Genomic DNA, 14,807 nt, shown 5'->3' with positions numbered 1-14,807 from the left:
CTAGGAATTAAAATGATCTTTTTAAAACACAAGAGTACACAGCAATGTTAGCCTACCCAGCATTGTAAGAATCTCAGTTTCCAGGCACTCCAGCCCATGAGATTGCTCACTACCTTTCATGTGAGACAGGATGACTGTCACTCAATGAATGCAAACTGTTAGCAAAAGAACACCATAGCATACAAATGTACTATTTATAGGCCATATCTGTCATTGGAATAACACCCAAAGCCACAGAGATGTTATGGAAGTTACTCAGGATCCCATTTTTAAAGAAGGATTCACTATACCAGAATGTATATTTCGGACCAAGTTGACAGTATAGGGAGGTTTCTATTAATCTATCTGAATGAATAATTCCAAGAAACACATTCATGAACTAGCAGGAGAGAGAATCTAGAAAGTTAGTATATAAGCCACTCACACGGACAAGGAGTTTCTTACACAATCGAACCAGTCTGGAAAAGTGGCTAGGTATTTGTGTTTGTCAAGGGTCCTTAACTCTGATTTATTTTCCAAAATAGATTTCCTACAGATTGGAGTTGAGGCTAAACTGTGGCTAACCGGGGAGATGTTACCGGTCTTTGAGGCAGTAAATAGGAGACCAACGGAAAATCTTTAGGATGTTCCTTTTGGGGTGATCTATCTTTTTAATGACCTAGACTACTTGATTGACTGCTTAATGGCATTTAAATAGGTAATAAAATAAGTAACCAGGATGACTATGTCCATGTTTTCAACCTTGCAGCCAAAGAAATAAAAGAGATAAAACTTTTAGACATGCACATGGACATTCAAAAAGCAGTTACAACAAGCAATTCACAAAAATTACCTTGAGCAGCAGTGGGAAATCAGAGTTGTATGAAAAATATGACTGCTGATATTTACTTATTTATCACTTCACAGATTTGTTTTAAAGCTTAACTGAGTTGCCACATATCATGTGTATAATAAACATTGACAACTATTATTATGGGCAAAGCTGGTCTTACTAGTTTTCACCAAGACTCCATGGAGCCAGATGATTTGCTTCAGAGTTGACAGTTAATACGTGCTAGAGACAAGATTTGAACTAAAGATTATGATTCAAAATCCAGCCTTCTTTCCAAACACTATGATGTCAATTACACAGGACAAACTTCTTTGGTCTAATTTATCCCAAATTAGTTTATATAGAAGAAAAAATAATAATTTCTACCCAGTGAAATAAAAAATTTAATTAAAATGACCATTCAAATCACAAGATACAAAATGCAACGGATTGAAAATGTGCTCAGTGTATTATTTGTAATTATTTTATTCATAAGACTTGCATTTGAAAATTATTTACTTCATAATCTGCATTTATAGAATATAACTGGGCATTAATTTAAGTATTTTTTTTCTGTCTTAGAAATTAGTGGTGAACTACAGTCGATAGCACAATTATTTAAGTTAGATGTTAGTCCAAATGGATGGAACTCAATTTTGGAAATATAACTTCTGGTTCCTGAATACATTTGCCAGTGTGAGAAAATGGTGACAAGTTCTAATTACAGTTATTATAGTAGAGAAAAAAAAAAGAGTAATCACCTCTGGATCTCTGGAAAAAATCCTTCAGGGATTTTTGCTGCTTGGTTGAATCAAACATGTTTTGTTACCACATGAACTTCAGTGGAACCTAATTCTAAAAGTATCCTTGCTGCTCAAGACACATTTTCTAAAATCTAAACCACAAGTACATTACTTAGAAAATTTGAGACTGATATAAAACAGTAGAATAAGTTAGCATAAATATATTTGATAATGGGAAGTTTTAAAGGATGACAGCTTTCTTCAGCTTTCTTATATTTTTGGAATTATACTGTTAAGTTTCCTCTCTAGAGTGAAAATTGTGCTAGTTCACACAAAAGCTGTTTAAAAAACACAACTAGAAACTTAAGTCGTTCTTACACTTGGGTGGCGAGACAGTTCTGTAGGAGGCATAATAAAATCATGTGCTGTGCTGACAGTTCCAGACAGGCAGAAATAACGTGAGCATCATTGCTCCATTAAGACAACTGTCTTCCGTGTGATTAAAATTTCAAAATGAAATCAACACACAGATGCATTTACTTCTTAGTGAATGCGGGCTCTACTTATATAAGGATTTCATTCTTTGTCATTTCTTTCCAGAATTAATATTCCAGCAAAGATAGAAACTTGCCATTCGTGTCTGTTATGTTAACATCTTCATTAACCCCTTTTTCTACTTTAAACACAATCATGTTCAAAACCATTTTCTACTTAACATTTAGGCCTGCAGTTGCTATGACATTATGTCTTTTTAAAATGGACAAGAGTATACACTGGAAGTTCAGTCCCACTTCAGTATAACAAACGAAACCAGAAGGCAGTTGAAGTTCCGTTATATTAACATAATCCCAAGACGATTCTTTCCTAAAGGGTACCTAAAGTCTTTTTTTGAATAGTATTTCATTATTCTATACCCATACACATGTAAAATATACGTATATGTGGATGTGGTCACAATACTTAGATGTGTACTCATTTTAAAGTGTATTTTAAAAGCATGATAAACTCACCTTAGAAAGTCCACCGACTTCCAAATAGAAGCAGATAATGAACACATTCCAGGTGACCCAGAGGGCAGTCCACACTGTATACTAGATAGAAAGGTGGGCGGGAGAAAGAGAAGAAAAATGTGGAGATGAAAGGCATGTATATCAAATAAATTAACAATAAAAATGTCAATAGGTCTATCTTCTGGGAATAAACAGACAGAAAGCACTCAGAAAAGAATGCTATCTATGTGGTCCCCTAAGCTCTCCAGAAATTAAAAATCCGACAGTTTCTACTGTTTTCAGTAGATACCAATAAAGCTAGATTTACTTTTAAAGTGTTTTGCTGGCTTGCCAGGTACAAGTTAAACTCAAGTGTTGATTTGATTTCTGTTTTCTGAGTATTATCTTTTCTGAGGAACACAATTGTGCAAATCATCCTGTGAGCTCTCGATCATCTTTAAGTTATAACATAAAACTGTCACATTTTAAGAAATGGTTAGTGAAACCAAGCACTGAAAGAAGGCCATGTTTGAAAATAAATGCGTGGAGTACAAAATTAACAAACTTTCATCTGTTGGACTATTTAATTAAGAGTAGAAGGTGTGCCTCTAATTTGATCATATAATAATAAAAATATAATCTTATAAAAGTTTAAAAGCAGAGAAATTACTAAATAGGATTAAGAATTAGAAAAGATTTCCATGTTTTCCAATCATATCCATTCAACAAATTTTAAACCTATGGGTCTTAATGATTAATTGATTTTATCAAGGTGTTATGTATTAGGAAACACCTTCTCCCAGAGCATTAGTCAGTCTCAATTAAGGTAGTCCTAGATCGAGAGACTCATTGATAGATAATCAGTGATTGGACTAGGGCTGCCCTCATCCAGTCACTTTCTTATGCAGACAAGAAATTGAGGCCCAGAAAACTGACATACAGAACAGCTAGGATGACTGAGGATGGTACTTACTGTAGAACACAAATAACATATCAAATACATTAGTTTCCCTATTCATTTTATCTTATCACAAAAATGCATGAATTCTTAATGTCTTAGGTAGACTTATTAATTGAATTATTGCTATCAATGATTACAATCATTGCATACTATTTTTAAATTGAAATATTGAAATCATTTCCTTAGCTTATTCTATGCTGTCAAATAATCAAATTATAAATTTTAGACACTGTATAATATAGCCATGTTACTAACACAAACTTTATCTGAAGCTTTGAACTATTTATGAAATTTAATTCATATTATGTATTCTGTCATTTATGAATATTTAAGGGCTTTCAAAATAATCTCATGTAGTAGTGTAGTCCTATAATTGGTTACATTTAATATTCCATAATATAACTGTTTTTCTGACAGAAGATTTGCTTTCTATTTATTAATTTAGAGATGGAGTTTCCCTCGTTGCCCAGGCTGGAGGGCAATGGTGTGATCTCGGCTCACGGTGACCTCCACCTCCCACATTCAAGCCATTCTCCTGCCTCAGCCTCCCCAGTAGCTGGGATTATAAGCATGCACCACCATGCCCAGCTAATTTTGTATTTTTAGAAGAGACAGGGTTTCTCCATGTTGGTAAGTGTGGCCTCAAACTCCCGACCTCAGGTGATCCACCCGCCTCGGCCTCCCAAAGTGCTGGGATTATAGGCGTGAGCCACTGCACCAGGCCTGCTTTTGTTTTAAAGAATAATACAATTATAATTATGAGATAAACCTCAAAATCACTGGAAATTTAATTGGAAAACCTTAAAAAGTTAACATAAGTAAAAACACATAGTGAGATATTTGGTATATGCAGATATTGCTGATGTTGCAATATATGCTGTTCATAAAGTCTTCTAGTATGAGTGGACTTGGTAAACTTGAACTTTCAGTAAGTTTTAAAGCTCTTCCTAGCAAGATGGCATCTAGTATCTGCTATCTTCCATTCTACATAAATCTAATTAAAAGTATATTGAAATCAGAGAGCATTGCTAACCTCTAAATCATGAGAAAAAAGTCACTGAAAAAGGTTAGGAAAAGAACATAAAATAAAGCAATATTAAAGTAAGGTAAGAAACTAAATTAATTACAAAGCCATATGATAGAACTTAATTATTAGGACTAATTCCTAAACCTACAGGTATTTTTTTAGAGAATCAATTCACAGTGATAACAAACGCATAATAAAACACATCTCTTTAAAGATCATAGCACACACTTGGTGACTGAAGTATATTCAGGATCTCTCAAAAGTTGTACTATTGATGGTATTTCTGAACTCACAAAGGGAAAATTACCAGACTAAGTAAACCTCGACTGTCAGTTCCTATGTTTTTGACAGTAATAGGGTTATTATCCTGGTTCCTTCTGTGTCCCTGGTACTATGCTAAGTGCTTTACATAGATCCTGTCGTTCAATCATCACCCTTAAACCGAGGTAGAGGAATAATCATTTAATCACCTATTTAGTGTTGATGTTAGGATTTGACACCTGATAGTTTGATTCCAGAATTGGGATGCTTAAGCATTTTAAGGTAGGCTTTATTCTAAAAGATTTTAGTAAAAGGCTTATAGATTCAGGACAAGGTAATCCATCACTCAATTAAGCAATTTGTCAAATGATCAATTCACCAAATTACCAGTTTACCTCAAATTTTTATTCATATCTGTTCTATAATTGGCAATTTATTTTAGAATGACAGTATATTTATATTTTACAATTAGTGTGACATACACAATATGGAATTCATGTGTTGTTTGTTTTAGCAATATTGTGTAATATCTTCTAATACATTTACAAGTTTTTTCTAATAAATTTGTGTTTCTTTGCTGAGAACAAAGAAAATATATATTTTTTATTTTAAACTGTTATAAGATATAAACTGTATCTTATTGTGCACTTGAGACACAAATCTGATCATGAGTGTAAGAGAAAAGAGATATCTAGGGATATAAATATATCATAGAAATCTAGCTAGGCAGGAAGTATTGGGATAACCAATGATCAAAGAGACTGCCTATCTTCCCTATCATCTTTTTGAAGTATATTATATTATTTATCATTCAACTGAAGCAATAATTTAAAAAGTAAGACTCTCCATTTTTAACAGATATCCTATGGTTATTATAAAGCAGGCTTACATAATATATTTAGGTAGATTAAATATACCTGTAGTAAAGAAAGCTTTTCAATATAAGGAAAAAAAATCACTCTCTGCATAATCTCTCCCTCTCTCTTCTACTTTGCTTATGTTTAGAATATATATTTAAAATCCAAATCCACATAGACAAAGCCTATAATAATGAAAAAGAATGTTTATGCATTTTATCTGACTTCTTAAATATATTCTAGTTTTACAAGGATATTTCAGCAATTTTTAATGGAAATGGACATCTTCCAGCCTATTTCTTCCACATCAAGCAATTAGTTTATAATATGAATTATTTTTAATTTCTGAGCTTGCATATTTTCTAATTATGAGAAAGGCCATTCATTCATTCTTTCATATACAAATCAATTTGCTATAATATTATATGCAATATGCTAGACTTATAATAAAAACATAGAGTAAGTTCCTTTCTTAGTCATTGTTGTAACATTTTCTAGCAGAGTAAATGGGAAAAAAAGACATGTGAACAGTTCAAATATTTGTCAATCATTTACTCTGTATTTGGCTACTGTAAGCAAGTCATATACATTATATAATTCTTTAAAATGATCTATGGGTCAGGTTTTTACAAATGAGGTAACCATGGCAAAAAGAAACCAAATAAAGGTCCTGAGGCTTCACAGCCAATAATCGGTGAGGAGGAATTTAAGTGTGATGTTTACCAATTGAATCAAAACCCAACATTCAACTTCACGTTGAGCAGTGACTCCAGAATGGGATTTATGCTGACATAGTAGGACAATTTTGCTATACAACAATTCAGATTAAAATGAGTTGTCCTTTGTATATAAGCATTTGAATAAAAGTCCAAATAACTAATTTATGGACTTTTCAAATTTACTTGACCCTTTAAAATTTTTAAAGGCTGTTAAATTTTGTCAAAGCCTTCTCTGCATCTATTGAGATAATCATGTGGTTTCTGTCTTTGGTTCTCTTTATGTGATGGATTATGTTTATAGATTTGAATATGTTGAACCGGACTATCATCCCCAGGATGAAGCCTACTTGATCATGAATAGCTTTTTGATGTGCTGTTGTATTTGGTTTGCCAGTATTTTATTGAAGATTTTTGCATCAATGTTCATTATGGATATCGGCCTGAAATTTTCTTTTTTAGTTGTATCTCTGCCAAGTTTTGGTATCAGGATAATGTTGGTCTCTTAAAATGAGTTAGGGAGTATTCCCTCTTTTTGTATTGTTTTGAATAGTTTCAGAAGGAATGACACCAGTTCCTCTTTGTACGTTTGGTAGAATTCAGCTGTGAACCTGTCTGAACCTGGACTTTTTTTGGTAGACTATTAATTGCTGCCTCAGCAGCCCTTTATGCTAAAAATGCTCAATAAACTAGGTATCAGTGGGACGTATCTTAAAACAATAAAAGATATTTATGACAAACCCATAGCTAATATCATACTGAATGAGCAAAAACTAAAAGCATTCCCTTTGAAAACTGGCACTAGACTAGGATGCCCTCTCTCACCACTCCTACTCAATACAGTATTGGAAGTTCTAGCCAGAGCAATCAGACAAGAAATAGAAATAAAGGGTATTCAGTTAGGAGAAGAGGAAGTCAAATTGTTTCCATTTGCAGATGACATGATTGTATATTTAGAAGACCCCATCATCTCAGCCCCAAATCTTAAGATGATAAGCAACTTCAGCAAAGTCTCAGGATACAAAATCAACAGGCAGAAATCACAAGCATTCCTATATACCAATAACAGACAAACAGAGAGACAAATCATGAATGAACTCGCATTCACAATTGCTACAAAGAGAATAAAATACCTAGGAATACAACTAACAAAGGATGTGAAGGACCTTTTCAAGGAGAACTACGAACTACTGCTCAAGAAAATGAGAGAACACAAACAGAAGGAAAAACATTCCATGCTCAAGGATAGAAAGAATCAATATAATGAAAATGGCTATACTGCCCAAATTAATTTATAGATTCAATGCCATCCCCATCAAGTTACCAATGACCCTCTTCACAGAACTAGAAAAAACGACCTTAAACTTCATATGGAACCAAAAAAGAACCTGCATACTCAGACAATCCTAAGCAAAAAGAAAAAAAGCTAAAGGCATCACACTACCTGACTTCAAACTATACTACAAGGCTACAGTAATCAAAACAGCATGGTGCTGGTACTAAAACAGAGTTATAGATCAATTGACCAGAACAGAGACCTTGGAAGTAACACCCACATCTACAACCATCTGATTTTTGACAAACCTGACAAAAACAAGCAATGGAGAAAGGATTCCCTATTTAATATGTAAATGGTGTTGGGAAAACTGGCTAGCCATGTACAGAAAGCTGAAACTGGACCCCTTCCTTACACATTATACAAAAATTAATGCCAGAGGGATTAAAGACTTAAACATAAGACCGAACACCACAAAAACCTAGAAGAAAACCTAGGCAATACCATTCAGGACATAGGCCTAGGCAAGAACTTCATGACTAAAACACCAAAAGCATTAGCAACAAAAGCCAAAAAAGACAAATGGGTTCTAGTTAATCTTAGGAGCGTCTGCACAGCAAAAGAAACAATCATTAGAGTGAACGGGCAACCAACAGAATGGGATAATTTTTTTACAAGCTACCCATCTGACAAAGGGTATCTAGAATCTGCAAAGAACTAAAACAAATTTACAAGGAAAAAATAACCTCATCAAAAAGCAGGTGAAGGATATGAACAGACACTTTTCAAAAGAAGACATTTATGTAGCTAATAAACAAATAAAAAAATGCTCATCATCACTGGTCATTAGAGAAATGCAGATCAAAACCACATTGAGATACTATCTCATCCCAGTTAGAATGGCACTCCTTAAAAAATCTGGAGACCACAGATGCTGGAGAGGATGTGGAGAAATAGGAACACTTTTACACTGTTGGTGGGAGTGTAAATTAGTTCAACCATTGTGGAAGACAGTGTGGCAATTCCTCAAGGATCTAGAAATGGAAATTCCATTTGACTCAGTAATCCTATTACTAGTTATATACCCAGAGGATTATAAATCATTCTATTATAAAGACACATGCACACATATGTTCATTGTGTCACTGTTTACAATAGCAAAGACTTGGAACCAACTCTAATGCCCATCAATGATAGACTGGATAAAGAAAATGTGGCACATATACACCATGGAATACTGTGCAACCATAAAAAAATGAGTTCATGTCCTTTGCAGGGACATTGAGGAGGCTGGAAACCATCATTGTCAGCCAACTGACACAAGAACAGAAAACCAAACACCACATGTTCTCATTCATAAGTGGGTGTTGAACAATGAGAACACATGGGCACAGGGAGGAAAATATCACACACTGGGGTCTGTTGGGGGATGGGAGGGCTAGGGGAGCGATAGCAGGGGTGGGGAAATTGGGGAGGGATAACATTAGGAGAAATACCTAATGTAGGTGATGGGGGGATGGATGCAGCAAACCACCATGGCTTGTGTATACCTATGTAACAATCCTGCAAGATCTACACATGTACCTCAGAACTTAAAATCTAATGAAAAAAATTTTTAAGGCAGTTTTGAGCTCATTGTAATTTCAAGGTTAATCTTACTTCAAAAAATGTTTGACAAATTTGATAATTCATCCTTATGTGAGTTAAAACCTGCTTGATTAAATTATCACCCATGAAATAACAAAGATTTAAGTAATTCTAGGGCAACAATCTTACTTTGAATTTTACAAGTAAAATAAAAAAGAATATTTGACTGAGGAGTAAACAGATAGGAAATCATTTATTCTATAACAATGCCTTAGGACTGGTAAATATGATTTCACTGCTTCATATTGTTTATAGCCAACGAAGCACATAAGGTCCATTCAAAACCCAAGGCTGAACATGGTATTCTCATCATGCAGGGGTCCCCAGTCTTCAGGCTACAGACCAGCACTGCCTGAGCTCTCCCTCCTGTCAGATCAGCATGGCATTAGATTTTCATAGGAACACGACCCTATTGTGAACTACCCATGCGAGGGACCTAGGCTGCGGCTACTCTGAGGTGAAATACTTTCATCCCCAAACCATCCCGCCCAGCCTCTGGAAAAATTGTCTTCCACGAAATCAGTTCCTGGTGTCAAAAAGGTTGGGGATGGCTGCCCTAATGTACACATTCCACTTTAGCCAAAATAAACTTTAATGAGTGAAGGAGTACTATGAGGCAAGGTTGTTTTTGTATTCTAAAAGTAAATACAGAAATAGTAAATTGTACCTTAACAGTGTAACAGCATCTGGAAGGGAATTACTGCTCTTTGATTCTGTGAATTGGGGAGGTTTTTCTACAGTTTTTGTGAAGAGGCCTCCTCAACTGTAGAGGCAGGAGCTTGCAACATTGTATTTCTTAGGGAAAAAATAAGTCTTGAGGAGTAAGTCAGCTAATGGTAGGTACAAGTAGCACAGCACATACTATTTTATCATATAATTTCCTTAGCCAAGTTCAGGCTGAGATAAATGCAAGGCAGTGCATTACTGATATGTCCTGAGATTCAAAAATAATTAAAAAAAATTCCTGTCCCATCCATTCCATCTTATAAAATCCTTTTATGCAATAACATTTGATTCATGTATTGTTTGCTTCATCAAGTACGAAGCATATGTAATGGTCTATACATACAGAAATAGGCCTAGAATACAGTGATAGATGGGCACAGTTCTGCCTTCCAAAAGTGCACAGTGTTGAATGGGAGAGACAGGTAGGGAAGCAATGATTGGTAGGGCAGGGTATTGGGGTAGAAACTTACCAGGGTTTACAGCAGCAGAAGGGAAAAGGCACTTTCCCTTGCATTCAGTGGTCAAGTAAGGCTTTTAGAAGGTGACTATTTAATTGAGGATTATTAAGCGTTTTCCAAAAGGATAGGTAGATTAAAGCATTCCAGGCAGAAGGTGTAGTATGTATTATCTGAAGAGGCAAGAGCAGCATGTGGCCTTTGGAAAATACAAATCATTTGGCACGGCTGGCACAAAGTGGGCAAATGGGGAATGCAGGAGGTGGTGGAGAGGTAGATAAAGAAATGATTTTCATCAGATTTGATTTAGACTCTGAGAGTTTGGAAAAAACTATAGGCATTGGAAAGCTTGAGATTCACGGTCCTTTACCCAAAACAGTTTCATAGGGGTGATCAATTACCTAAATTCAACTGTGATGAACCCTGTTTTTTGTCCAAAATGGTAGTAAATTATCTGTGTTTTTGTAAAACTAAAGCTCTATTAAACTATCGCAGTGAACATACATATTTTATTAATCTCTGCATGAGAACTTAGCACATACCTGGTGCTACAAAGTGTTTGTTAGTTTGAAATAGATTCAATTTAATTGAACTATCTGTGTGGTGGTTTCCGCCAATAAAGGAAGCCAACACTAAAAATAGCAGAAGTGATTTTGAGAGAAAATCCCTTGCAATCAAAAAGCTCTTTCCCCTCACAGTGAAAAGTCAGTATGGATTTCTGCTCCAGGACTCTGCTTACTGCCATCGAAAAGCTGCCACCTGTAATGGGACATATGCCACATTCATCTTCAGTTTTCGTTTTTATACCAGAATTAATTCCCGGCCACCAGTTGTAGCTTCAAACCAAAGCATTTGTGACAACTCAAGAATGAATAAAAAAAAAGAGACCTTCTCAAATAACAACATGCCCTTTTTATAAAAGGCAGTGTTTGTGAACAGATTTCCCATACTCACAGATTAATGATGATTCTAACATGGGTATAAACAGATCACTTATACCCATGTTAGAATAAGAGGTAATCCCGTTTCGTAGAGGTAAGAGTATCTGACTGGGAGGCAGGCCATGATTATTTCCTATATCACAACTTATACTGACAATGGTAACATTATCATCTGGAATCTGGCAGTGAAAACAAAGCACAGATGATGCCACGGCAGCTTTTTGAACCTAACCCAGTACCCACCCAGTCCTGCTGTCTATTACCACCTAGGCTCCTGGGGCTAGTCAGTCAACTTTTCTGACCTCTTTTCTTGTCTGGTAAATTAGATAAGCTGACACATGCCCTGGAGGGTATTTGTGAGAATGAAACTGAATGACATGCTTGGTGTGGAGGGCTTTCCCAACAATTCATTGCTTTCTTTCTCTCCCTTTCCTGAGAGAGGATCTTGAATAAGAGAGCAAATAAAATGAGAGAGCCTTGGTTGACATAACTCATTAAAAGAGACCATCGAGATGGGCAAAACTGTGGATCGTTGGTCTTACTGATGCTTTCCTTTGAAGTTTCTGAAAGTCCTGAAACTACCTTCCTGTATACACAGGAGGGAGAAAGGAGAGAAAGAAGCAAAGGAAAGGTACCAGCAGAGAAGTGACAGCAGTTTCATCGTGGGTGGACTCTGTGAACTAGCAGGGCACTAGACAGGATAAATAATCAATAAATATGTATTGAGCACTCATTACATTCTATGCTCTCAAAGAACACTTTGTCTAGAAGACATAAACATGAACAAATTATAAAACATATTCAAGACACTCTACAGGTGAAGAAGCAGAGAGTGATTCCTGATTAAGGTGTATGGAAGGAGGTGTGCATGAGAAACTGAGAAAATGTTGCTAGACAGGGACACAAACGCTGAGCAAGGCTACCAGAGCACAGGGCTGGTGAGGCAGGTGCAGCAGGAGGCTCATGACACTGAGCTGTGCAGACTCTCAGCCCTTCTGGGTCTCCACACCTGGCTTTGGGCCTCCCCGAGGCCTCGCCCTGCTTCTGGTCTCATTCCTCTTCACTGCCATTCCCCCACCTCTAGAGAGCCCCAGAACCTGCACCTCCTCACTCCTTACATGTTAGCACCTGCAGAGCAGGGCCTTTGACATTGGAATTCTTTCCTATTTTTTAACCTTAGCACAGTATAGGTCCTCAATAGAAGCTTAATGAATGAATCAGAACTGCTGTGAAAGTCCCCCTTCTATGGGCCTGTGATGCCTCCTGCCCAGACTCCCCTTCACTCCCTTCGCCCCTGGTAGACTCACTCTCATACTTGTACTGCGGCCCTCAACCTCATCTCCCTGAAGGGTGACTAACCCCTCTGCCCTGCTAAAGTCAGATACCCCATTAGAAATCTCATGGTACAGTGTGCTCCTTCATATCACTTAACACAGTTGCAATTTAACATTTATGTGGATAATTGTTTGATAAAGGCACACCTCTCTTCACTGCACTGTAAGGTAAGCACCCAGGATGACAGACACTATGTCTGTCTGTTTTTGCTCACCAGTATAGTCCACACATTAAACAATGTCAAACACAGGGTCGAAGCTCAGTAAATATCTTCGGAATCAGTAGTGAATGAAAAAAAGGGAGAATGAAAGTTAGAAAAGAAAGAAGTGAGTAAAGGAAAGAGGATGAGGAGAAAAAGGGAAGGAAGGAAGGAAGGAAGGAAGGAAGGAAGGAAGGAAGGAAGGAAGGAAGGAAGGAAGGAGGAAGGAAGGAAAAAAGGAAAGGAAAGGAAAGGAGGCAGGAAGGGAGGGAGGAAGGAAAGAAGGAAGAAAGGAAGGGAGGGACAGAGGAAGGAAGGAAGGGAGGGAGGGAGAGAGGATGGAAGGAAGGAGGGAAGGAGGAAGGAAGGACAGAAGGAAGGAAGAAAAAAGGAAAGAAGGAAGTAAAAAAGAATTGTGAGACATGAGTTAGGTCAAGTACATCAGGCAAGAATATTCTTAGATTTTATTCAGCTAAGGAGCCAGTGGCGGTTTTAAGCCAGTGATCTGAGAAAAGCACAAAGAGCAAGTTGGAAGAGAGGAAGGCAGAAAATAAGAGGCAAAGTCCACCTATTGAAGAAGAGAGGGGAAAAGCCCCAACCAAGGCAGCAGTTGTGTGGATAGTACACAGGGTTAACATTTAGTGGGTAAAGTCAACAGAACTAGATGTCACGGGTCTATACCTACAGCTTCATTCTCTGGAAGTGGTTTCAAAGCCACCAGGCATTTTGTTTCTCAGCAGAACACCAACATCATTAAAAAAAGTCTGCAATGAGTGAAAGTGCTCTATATTCATAGTAACAAACTGGAAGACATTTAGAATTCAATAATAGCTTGAGATTATGCATGATATGAAAGCATCTTAGGCTGCAAGTCCAACTCCAAGAAATCCCCTTCTAGGAGATCATGTAGTTACTTAGCAGAGGCTATCTTTATGTATTTATTTTATTTTATTTGAGATAGGTTTCTCTCTGCTGCCCAGCCTGGAGTACAGTGGAATGATCACGCCTCACTGCAGCCTTGATCTCCTGGGTTCAAGGGATCCTCCTTCCTCAGCTCCCCGAGTAGCTGGGACCACAGATGCCCCAGTGTTTAACTAATTTTTGTACTTTTTGTAGACATGGGGTTTCTACAAAAAAAAGCTTCAGCTGCTCTTTAACTACTGAGTTCAAACAAACCTCCTGCCTTGGCTTTTCAAAATGCTGGGACTACCATGCCTGGCTGTGGTTTTCTCTAAGAGAAGGAAAGCAGAGCAGAAATTGCTTAGTCCTTGCAGCAAATTAAAAGCCATCAAATGCTCCCAAGGCCATTGGAGTGTGGTCCATTCAGATACCGACATCTCTGTGAAATAGTGAGAGATTTCAAAAGGCCAAGTTTAAAAACCAAAATAGAGAATGGATGCATTTAACAGAGAAAAGTTATAACTTATGATTTTCCACAGGTGGAATTAGATTATGCTAAAATGGAAAGACGGCATGTTTTTAAGTCTATGATTTCCTTCTAGTGAGACAATGTCAGGGTGTTCCAAGAAAACATACAGTAATTCTACTGAACACTGCACATTTATTCAGGCTCAGTGAACGTTTTATAGCATGTTACTCCTACTTACAATACTTACATATGCGTATTATTCCTCACAACTTCTCAAGTGTGTGGCCTACAGTATTGCCCTCTTTTTGTATTATAGGAAAGACAACTAATTACTGTAAATAACTTCCATTAGATTGTGGGTCATAGCATACACCTCATTAAACTGTCCCATAATGGAGTGTGTACTGACCACATTTTGGATTTACATTTCAAATTCATCTTGACAAATGAGAAACTATTCAATAACATCTAGTATGAAATACGTGAGGGATATG

The 14,807-nt window shown here is 36.7% G+C and overlaps 1 protein-coding gene across 2 annotated transcripts in view; it reads right to left on the bottom strand.

Moving 5' to 3' along the window:
- The window catches only part of NKAIN3 (sodium/potassium transporting ATPase interacting 3), a 722,168-nt gene that overhangs the window by 396,849 nt on the left and 310,512 nt on the right, over nt 1-14,807 (bottom strand). For both annotated transcript variants that reach the window (XM_035277208.3, XM_035277209.3), the window contains exon 3: nt 2,565-2,645. In XM_035277208.3, the coding sequence (XP_035133099.1) occupies nt 2,565-2,645 (81 nt within the window). The remainder of the gene's footprint in view (nt 1-2,564; nt 2,646-14,807) is intronic.

Source organism: Callithrix jacchus, chromosome 16 (genome assembly GCF_049354715.1).
Source record: "Callithrix jacchus isolate 240 chromosome 16, calJac240_pri, whole genome shotgun sequence".
NCBI classification, from domain to species: domain Eukaryota; kingdom Metazoa; phylum Chordata; class Mammalia; order Primates; family Cebidae; genus Callithrix; species Callithrix jacchus.
This window is presented reverse-complemented; position numbering and strand designations above follow the sequence as displayed.